Raw genomic sequence first — 9421 nt, forward strand, 5'->3', positions numbered from 1 at the left:
GTTGCCCCGCGGCTTTGCTTTTTGGAAAGCACCCCTCCGCGGCCAGCCGGGCACCGCAAGCCCGGGGGGAAAAGGGTCCCCCCACCATCCCGCCCCGCCCCGCCTCCCCCAGCCCCATCGGTCGCCGGGGGTCCCCGCGACGTCCCTCCTCCCCCCGGCTGTGGCCGCCGAGGCCGACTGTTAAATATAGGACGTTATCTCACTCCTCGGCGGCCACAAATAAACGGCGGCAGCCGCCTTGCTGCGGGCGGCCGGGGGCCAAGACAACGATCCCTGGGGGAGGGAGGGAGGGGGTCGGGGTGCCGGGACGGTCCCCCTCCGCCCAAAAGCTTTCTCCGTCGCCCCGGGAAGCCTCGCTCAGCTCGGACAGAAGGGGAAAGGCGTTTATTGCAGCCCGCGGCTTCACGCAGCCCTCCGCCCCCCCGCCAGCGGGCATCACTCCTCCGAGCTGAAGATCTCGGCTTCCTTCTCCTTCCAGAAGGCGAAGCTGCGGTCGATGTAGCGGCAGATCTCCTCCCCCTCTCCTCCGGCCTCCCCCGGCCGCCGGGCTGAGCTCTGGGGGGAGCCGAAATACCTCGCCTTGATGTCGTCGAAGCCGTCCTGCCAGCCCCGCCGGCCGGCGGCGATCTCGTCGGTGACGGCGCGGTGGAAGGCGCGCACCGCCCGCCAGCCGTGCCGGCCCAGCTGCTCGAAGACCTCGAAGCAGAGGAGGTGGCGGCCGCGGCGCTCCTCGGGGGGCAGCTCCTGCTCCAGGATGCGGAAATAGCCCAGCATGAAGAGCTCCAGCGACAGGCTCTCGTAGTCGGCCGGGCCCCCCCCGGCCCCCTCCACGAACTGCTCCGGGGAGAGCGGGGCGCGGCCGGCGGCGGGGGGCGGCGGGCGGCGGGAGGCGGCCTCCCGCCAGCCGCCCAGAAGCCGCTGGATGGCAGCCCTCTGCCGCGCCAGGCGGGCCGCCCCCCTCTCCCCGGTCCCCGCTGCCTCCCGGGGGTCCCCGGCGGCCGGCGGGGGGGGCCCGTAGGCGGACCGTCTCCAGTGGCTCAGGAAGAGCATCACGATCCGCTCCTTCCTCAGGCTGCCCCACTCCGGCCCCGGCCCCGGCGCCGGGGAGCCGCCGCCGCCGCCGCCGTCGGAAAACGCCTCCTCGCAGCTGATGCCCGAGTCGCTGGCGGCCTCCGCACCGCTCCCCCCGGCCGCCTTCCCGTCCGCCGCCCCCCACGGGGGCTCGAAGGCGCCGCGGAGGCTGCGGACGCAGACTCCGCACTGCCGGATCTCCCGCTGCGCCAGGCTGCCCGCCGGCTCCCGCGGCTGCCCGCCGGCGGCGGCGGCGGCGGCGGGGGGAGCGGCGGCGGCGGCGGGGGAGGCGATCCGCGCCCCCTCGGCGTGGGCCAGCAGCGCGGCCAGGCTGCTGACGGCGCCGGCCAGGCGGCCACACCAGAGGGGCAGGGGCTGCCCGGGGCCGGGCGGGGGGCTCCGGACGGTGATGCTGAACAGCGGGGCGGGCAGGAGGGCGCGCAGCTCCCGCGCCAGGCGCCGCAGCTCGCCCTGGTACGCCTCGCCCCGCCGCCGCAGCCGCAGGCTCTCCACCGCCCGCTCCAGCTGCTGCAGGTCTGCCTCGGTCAGCAGCTCCCCGAAGGGGCCCAGCACGGCCTGGCGGGAGGGCGAGAAGCGCCAGGAGCTCGCGTCCTGCGGAGAGGGGCCGTCAGCGTTCCCCCACCACGACCCCGGGCCGGCAGCGTGCTCTCCCCCCCCGGCCCCGGGACGCCCCGACGCACCTGGCCGCCCGCCGCCTCCTCGTCCGCCAGCCGGGCCCGCAGCCGCCGCACCATCACCTGCCGCTTCCACTCGGGGATGGGGCGGCCCCGCTCGTCGTGCGTGGGCACCAGGGAGTCCGCGTCCGCCTCCGCGGGGTCCTGCCCGGGGGGGTCCGCCGGCTCGGCCGCCCCATCCTGCGCGGGCAGAGTCACGGCGGGGGGCTCGGGAAGGGGGGCGGCAGCCGAGGGGACGAGCCGGGGGCCGCGGGCGGAGCCAGCGACCTACCGGGTGGGTGAAGAAAGGCGCCGGGATCCTGGCCCGCTGCGAGGGCTTGCGGAGCTTCTGCTCCGCCGGCACCGACCTGCCGAGCTCCATCCCCCGCCGGGCCGGGCGGCTGCCGGGGGCAGAGGCGCAGGCCTCCTCCTGGAGGAGGGCAGGCAAGGGGAGATGGGCCCCCAACACTCCCAGGGTCCCCCACGCGTGACCGGGTGAGGATGCCCGGCACATCACCCCGGTCCTTGCGGGGAACCCTCCCCGGGAGAGACCCACGGGCGGGCGTTTCCTTCAGCAGACGGGAGGGAGCTGCGGAGCCCCTGCTGACCCCTCGCCCCCGGAGGACACCGTGACGCCCCCGCTGCCGAGGACCGAGCCCGGGGCTGCCCCCATTGCCGCCAGCCCTTCTCCGGGCGACCCGTGCCCCCGGCCCACCCGCCCCGCGGGGCCTTACCTGCCGCGGGGGGGCTGATCCGGCTGCCGGGGACAGGAGGCACCCGGGAGCCCCCCGCCGAGTGCAGGGGGTCAGGTCCCGCCCTGCCCGGGCAACACCCAAAGGTGGGTGCAGCTGCACCCTCAAAGTCCCCACGCTGGGAGCAACGAGCACTACGGGGCGGGAGGGGAGGTCGAAGGGGCTGGGCAGCCCTGGAGCGGGCAGGAGCCACGGCTGCAGCGCTGGGGCAGGGCAGAGAGCGCAGTGAACAGCACATTAATATTTGACGGGGGCATCGAGTGGCAGCACCGGGGCTCAGTGGGTGGCACCGGCGCCGGTCCTGGAAATAGCGGCTCGGTGGCTTGGCTCCAAAGCCTCGTCCTGCTCCTCGGGCCAGCCGAGAATGGCCAAAGCTGATCACGGCGCCTGCCCCCGCACACGGCCAAGCCAGGTTTTGGGGACAGAGGAAGGGTTTTGCGCTGGCTGGCACAGAGGGCAGGCACTGGCAGTGGGGGATCTTCGGCAGAGGGACCTGCTGCACCGCTGCCCGGACATTTGTTACCGATATTCAGCCACATTTGTGTTCCTTCACTCCACCGCCATCCATTATATATGGCCAGGATGGATTAGCGGGGCTCGGTTACATGTGAGAAATTCCAGCGAGGGGCTGGAATACAATCAAGAAGCAGCAGATCAAAGCCTTTAAACACCTGTTGCCTGGTGAGGATCAATTACAGATTCAGCCTCTTAATCCCTCCCTGGCCCTGGCATGGGCTGATGCCCGGCACAGAGTGGCTTTCGTGGGCTGATGAGCCGACACTACCCTGCAATACAGCTGCAGTGCAGAGCAGGTTACGCTGTGCCGGTGGCAACACAGCATCCTGCAATATTGATGGGGATGTAGTATGAAACACGGGAACATGGCCTGGCGCCGGCTGCGCCACGTGTCTCAGGTTAAGCAAACAGATGTTGGGAGCTGTGACACAAGCCACCTGCTCCCATCTTGTTGCCAGCATGGCGGGCGAGGGCTGGAGCTCTGCCAGCTGCTGGGCCAAGGGGAGATTTTGCCAAAAGCCCTGCAAGGGCTAGATATTCCTCTAGGTACCAGAAAGCCGCTTGCAAACATCCTGCCTCCTGCTCTCTTGGAGTGCCGGGGAAGGACAGAAAAGGCCACCCGGATGCCCCGCATGGCCTGGGACCTCCAATGAGAGGATGCTGCTCAGAGGGAGCCTTTGGGAAGCGCCAAAGAGCCACCTCCTGCTTGCCAGTTTTCCGATCTAAATCTCCATGAGATTTTCGTCTTTGCATCCATGTCTGGGGCAGAAGGCACTGAGAGCCCATGGTCACCCTGAGCAGCCTCACCTCATGCTTGGCTGCCCTTGCTGGGGCAGATGTGGCCGCCAAAACTCTCGACACCAACGTTTGGGTCCGCTCGCTGGGAAGCAAGGTCTGCCAAGGCGGCAGGCCGGTGTGGGCAGCAGCTCAGCCCCAACGCCGGGAGCTCCCAGCCACCCGGTCTGCGGGAGGGGATGGAGCGGGGCGGCAGCGAGGGCCTGGCACCCTTTGGGGCATGCTCCCACTGCACAGCTCTTGGGGAGGCCCTGGAGTGGGGGGAGCTCTGGGTTTCCCTGGAGACTTCCGAAATACAAGGCACATCCCGGCTGGGGCCGCTTGTCCCATGGGCAGTGCAGGCAGCTGCCCTTCAGCAGGCGGCTGTGCCAGGGCTGCCTCCCCCAGCCTGGACAGCCTCCCCACAGGATCGCAGCCCTCCGCAGCACAGGGGTGTGCGGGACCAAGAGAGGAGAGGAGGGTCTCCCCCAAACCTCCACCTCAGCCTCTTTCCTCGCCCTGGCCTTCAGGAGAGCAGGCACTGGCCCTTTTGGGGATCTGCTTAGAAGAGGCCCAGTGGACTCTCCCTTCCCCTTCCCTCTCCCTTCCCCTTCCCTTTCTGGGGGTGCATCCCTCTCCCCCAGTTCCCAGGGCCATATCCCTCCCACTCCCCCAGTTCTGCAGCAATCAGCAAAGCAGCACGGAAGAAACCAGGCATGGCCTCTCTCAGCATCCCCGGTGTTTTTGTTTCAGAGGGACCCCAGGGGTACCGGCTGCCCTGCTTAGAAGTGGAGCCAGGGGAGGCAGTGTGCGTGGTCCCCTGAGCCCGGCTCTTCCTCCCAGACCCTCTGCCTCCGCAGCCATGATGGGTCTTGGATGTTCTCTGGAGGGTAGTGGGGCCGGCTGCGCCTGTCACTGTCCTACTGCCCAGACAGGCTCTGGAGATGCTGGTGGGGCATGGGGGGGCTGCGCTCCCCATGCCCCACAGAGAGTCTCTGGCACCAGGGACCTCTGGGACCCCACTGCTGCTGCCACCACCCCTGCCGGCCCTGCCACAGCCCCACGTAGGGATGGAATCGGCCATGGGGATGGAGGCCCACCCCACCATGGTCATCCTCCACCAGCAGGTGGTGGACGGCCATGATGGGCTGCCAGCAGAGCGGGCAGGTGGCAGCGATGGCGGTGGCAGCCCAGCGCTGAATGCACACGTGACAAAATTCATGCCAGCATGGGTCCACGGCAGCGGGGTCTTCGAGGGGACCCAGGCAGATGGGGCAGATGTCCCCCTACCGGGACCTCATGGTGGGTCCCAGCACCGCCAGCTCATGCCTGGGCCCCTCCAGCGCTGCTGCTGCCGGGACTTGATGGGTGCCGCTGGTGGGACTCGGCTGCTGGCAGGTCACGTCTAGTGTGCTGTTGGTAGGACTTTGACGGCTCAGGCGCTGCCCACAGGATTCGACCTCTCATGTGCCACTAGCAGTATGTGCCACTGGCATGTATCATTGCCCACTGCAAGTGATGTCATGGGGTGACTGACTCTCTGGTGACATCACAAGACTCTCAGGGGCGCACCCAGGAGCTCCCCCAGTCTCACAGACACACCCTGCGATGCAAACCCCATCTGGCAGCGTGCTTCACACCTCTCCGTTCGCTCAGGCCCCTTTCAGGCGGTCCCTGTTGTTGTTGGTTGTTTTGCCAGCATCACACACTCACAGAGCGGTTGCGGTTGTCAGGGGCCTCCAGAGCTCATCTGGTCCAAGCCCCTGCTGAAGGAGGGCCACCCTGAGCCAGATGGAGCCTGGGCACCACTGAAAAGAGGCAGCCTCTATCTTCTTTGCACTCTCTCTTCAGATATTGATATATATGGAGAAGATCCCCCCAGCCTTCTCTTCTCCAGGCTGGACAGTCCCATCTCTCTCAGCCCCTCCTCATTGGAGAGATGCTGCAGTCCCTTCTCCATGTTGGTGGCCCTTCACTGGACTCTCTCCAGTCTGTCCCTGTCTCTCTTGTGCTGGGGAGCCCAGCACTGGACACAGCACTCCAGGGCTGGCCTCACCAGTGCGGATTCCCTCCCTCGACCTGCTGGCAATGCTCCTCCTCGTGCAGCCCAGGACACCGCTGGCCTCCTTTGCTGGCTCAACTTCAATGTGGTGTCCACCAGGACCTTCTCTGCAGAGCTGCTTTCCAGCGAGGCACCCCTAGCGTGTCCTGGTGCCTGGCGCTGTTCCTCCCCAGGGGCAGGATTTTGCGTGTCCCTTGGTTGAACTTCAGGAGGTTCCCATCAGCCCATTTCTCCAGCCTATCGAGGTCCCTCTGGGTGGCAGCAGGATCTCCTGGTGGCTCAGCCACTCCTTCCACTTCTGTATCGAACTGTGACTGATTTTGTTGGTTTGGTTTCTACATTTTGACTATCAAATAAAAGCAGAGGAAGGAAACCAAGGGAACGAGTGGTTGCATACGTCCTATTTCTTTAATTTGCAAAACCGACTGAGTATTTTACTTCCAGTTGATCCTGCAGAGCAGCCAGTGGGAGACTGCTGGAATCTGGGAACATCCCCTGGGTGCAGAAGCACTGCTCCTGAAATCACAGAGCCTGACTTAGTTGAGAGAAGAAAATAAGAGGGACTGGGAAGAGATTTCTATTTTCTTTCTGTAAGCTGCAGCCCCATGTAATTAGCACTGGAGACCGCTGAGGCCATAAACACACAAAAACCCCCCACCACTACACACTCTACGCTTGCCTTAAAGCTGGACAAGAATGAATTCATTTGCAGCTTTCCTGTTTCCCCAGCATTAGTAGTATCTTCAAAGTCCATTTTCTTACTGCAGCAACACAGCCCAGGGATCTGGCAGACTCTGCAGGAAGAGGAGGAGAAGCTGCTGCTTGAACTAGCATTCCACTGGGCTTCAAGTTCCTCTTGCTCACAAAAACCTTATCACTAGAACATCAGGCAAGTGTCTAATACCCATGTCAGACCACCATCTCAGCAAGGGCCCGCTCTTCTCTGGTCCTTACTTCCACCTTGAAAGCCAATGAAGGAGAGAAAGGAGCAGACAGAGAAGCTCACCCTCTCCTTGGCTTCTCTTATACTAGGAAGAAGTTAAGGGAATGGAACAACCTCGTAAGCTCTTCCTTCTGCAAGAAGAAGAGTAAGTACAGCGGAACAGCCCATGTAGCTTTTTCTGCAGTATTTGAGAGATTTATTAACTGTGCCCACAACAGGGTGACAGTCCTCCTAGGTCTTAAATGTTATGCTTGCTAGAAGATATATTAAACTGTTGTCTAGTTCACTGCTTGTAGGACAAAACTAACTGTAGTCCAGGCAACAGACAGCTACAATTGGTAACCTCATGAAATAAAGCTCATAGCTAAGAGCCACTGATAAGGGAAATTGTACTATGAGGGCCTCCTGCATTATGATCCCTGTTGTTCCAGGCAGAAGGGACTTGGGAGAGAGGGAGGGATATGGCCCAAGGCTCTGGGGAGAGGGAGAGGCTATGGCTGCAGGAACTAAAGGGAGAGAGATGAACATTGCACATGGAAATTCAGAATTGCTTGATTTTATGGATTATCCAAATCTATTTTCACTTCATGGCCAGTGTCAAAATGATGGCTTTACTTCATAGAGATGGCTACCTCTCAACAGGCTCCCACAGAAGCTGAAGCCACTTGACTAAGTGGCAACGTAAGGCCAGATGCCACTAGAAGGCATTAATGCTGCAGAGGAAAGCACTGGGGAAGGGGATGGCAAAGAGCAGGGCTGCTCACGCAAGCTTAGCTTGGCTCCCACACGGAAGCACAACTGCAGTCTAAAACCCAGCCTGCACTGTAAGAACTGGCATGTACAGTGGAAGTGTTCGTCCCAGTAAACTTGGCAAGCTCTTGTGCCTGTCATCAAATGTATGGTTCAGCTCAAAGGTACAAGGAGTTTTGCTTCTATCCAGTTACTGACTGATGGGTCTGTTAAAAGCCTTGCTGCCGGGATTGAACACCATGGCAAGTCTCAGCTGGGGGTGGTGAGACTGTCACAGCTAAAGGGATGAGGAGGTGTCTGTCACCCTCGTGCCCACCCACGCTGCCAGCTGGAAGGAGCCAGCCCTTCGCTCTGTGTGCATGCACCAGGGAGAAAGGCTGGAGAGCAGTGCTTGCGCTTCCTACCTGACACACTGGGTCAGCAAAGCCTACCTCAGCTCTAACCTCAGGCTCGGTATTTCCCCCCCACAGGCAAGGATTTCACAGTTTGGTTTCTCTATACACCTTGAGATACACAAGCACAGCTGTTCAAATGTCTGCATGAGCAGAGTATCCCGCAGCACTTAGAGGGCAAAACTCTGTGCTCTGCACAGGAAGACAATCTGAGCCTTTACACAGATGAACACAAGCCACTTGGCTGATGAGCAACTTAGAAAGCTGGGGATTTCAAAGCTTCTGACACCAACAGCTCAGTGTTCAGGCCCCAGGAAGGAACCCCTGTGCTGAGTGAGTGTTTGATCTGAGCAGGCAAGTGTGCGCCCTGAGAGGATGTTGTCACAGGTAGAAGGCTTGAAATGCAGTGACTGTGTTAACACACAAGTGGTTTGCAAACTCTTCTGGGCAAGGATTTCATTTGCTTGGGTAATGCCTCACACAACTGTGGCCTTGGCACTAATAGCAAAAATATTTCCATACAGTCAGTGTCATTACGTATGCATTCTGAAACCATGCAAGTGCTAACAAGCAATTGAAGTGTGGCAGGATATTCCCATTCACTAGGTCTCTAAGTCTAAAAAGAAATTTGTAGTTCAGATGCCATCACAAACATTTTGTTTTTACGAAGGATTCTAGTAAGTTAAGTGTTCCTGCCTATCTCTAGTAGTGCAGAGACCTCTGGTCCTTCTTTAGACTGATGATTATTTATGAACTGGGGTTTGGGCCAGCTTTGAAAATTGTTCAAAAGGTGCCATGTAGGTTGGGTAAAATAGGTAGTTGCTGCCGTAAATCTCTAGCCTGGAAAAAAGAGCTGTGGAAGCGAGGAGGGTTTCTTTTTTTCTTCTGCTGTTGTTACTGGGAGGAAAAGCAGTAATTAACTCTCTCTATGTGATGCCCCCAAACGCCAAATGTGTAGTGCACTTGAGATGGATTGCTCCTGTACTGCCAAGACTGAGCCAAGGCTCCTCAGTGCTTTGCACGCTGGTGTGAGCAGTGGAAGTCTGTGCAGCTGTGGGTACTGGCTTTCTGTGCTGCAGCATGGAAAACAAGAAACATGAGGTAAGTGAAAGAAAGTATTTTGTGCCAAAGGGAGAACGTCTGGTAGTCTTCAAAGTTGGAATCTCTCTGCTTGGAATTTAAAAACTGTGTTTACTATGCTGTTATGTTTAAACGAGGGGGAGGGTGTATTGTAGTCACAGATGCTCAGTTCCGTTAAGAAGGGTCTTTGCCTTCTGAGTTGAGCTTTCTTGGTTTTACATGAAAAATGCCTCAAGCAGTACGAATTCAGATGGCAGTGAAGGAATAAAATCTACATGTGGATTTAGAGGCGAATCAAAAAGGATATCGCGTGACCATTTTAGTATATGAACTTTTTAAATCAGGATTTTCTTTTGTTTTTGAGCAAAAGGCCCACTTCCCATGTGCCTACATAAAGCCCACTTTCT

The 9421-nt window shown here is 60.4% G+C and overlaps 1 protein-coding gene across 1 annotated transcript; it reads right to left on the reverse strand.

Annotated features, from left to right (window-relative positions):
- Nucleotides 1–325: 325 nt before the first annotated feature.
- On the reverse strand, nucleotides 326–3825 carry ESPNL (espin like). The gene is made up of 5 exons (XM_075033164.1): nucleotides 3821–3825; nucleotides 2480–2562; nucleotides 2114–2175; nucleotides 1773–2033; nucleotides 326–1683 (listed from the first exon to the last, which is right to left on the reverse strand). Exons 1-5 carry the CDS (start codon nucleotides 3823–3825, stop codon nucleotides 436–438), a joined length of 1659 nt encoding a protein of 552 aa, XP_074889265.1. The 3' UTR covers nucleotides 326–435.
- Nucleotides 3826–9421: the final 5596 nt, after the last annotated feature.

The sequence above is a fragment of the Buteo buteo genome, chromosome 7 (assembly GCF_964188355.1).
Source record: "Buteo buteo chromosome 7, bButBut1.hap1.1, whole genome shotgun sequence".
In the NCBI taxonomy this organism is placed as follows: domain Eukaryota; kingdom Metazoa; phylum Chordata; class Aves; order Accipitriformes; family Accipitridae; genus Buteo; species Buteo buteo.

What these genes read in the sequence shown, in the direction of transcription:
- ESPNL (XM_075033164.1), bottom strand. An exon ending in GATCAGCCCCCCCGCGGCAG is followed by an intron (nt 2,176 to 2,479) that starts GTAAGGCCCCGC and finishes GCCCTCCTCCAG; the next exon opens with GAGGAGGCCTGCGCCTCTGC. An exon ending in AGGAGGCGGCGGGCGGCCAG is followed by an intron (nt 1,684 to 1,772) that starts GTGCGTCGGGGC and finishes CCCTCTCCGCAG; the next exon opens with GACGCGAGCTCCTGGCGCTT.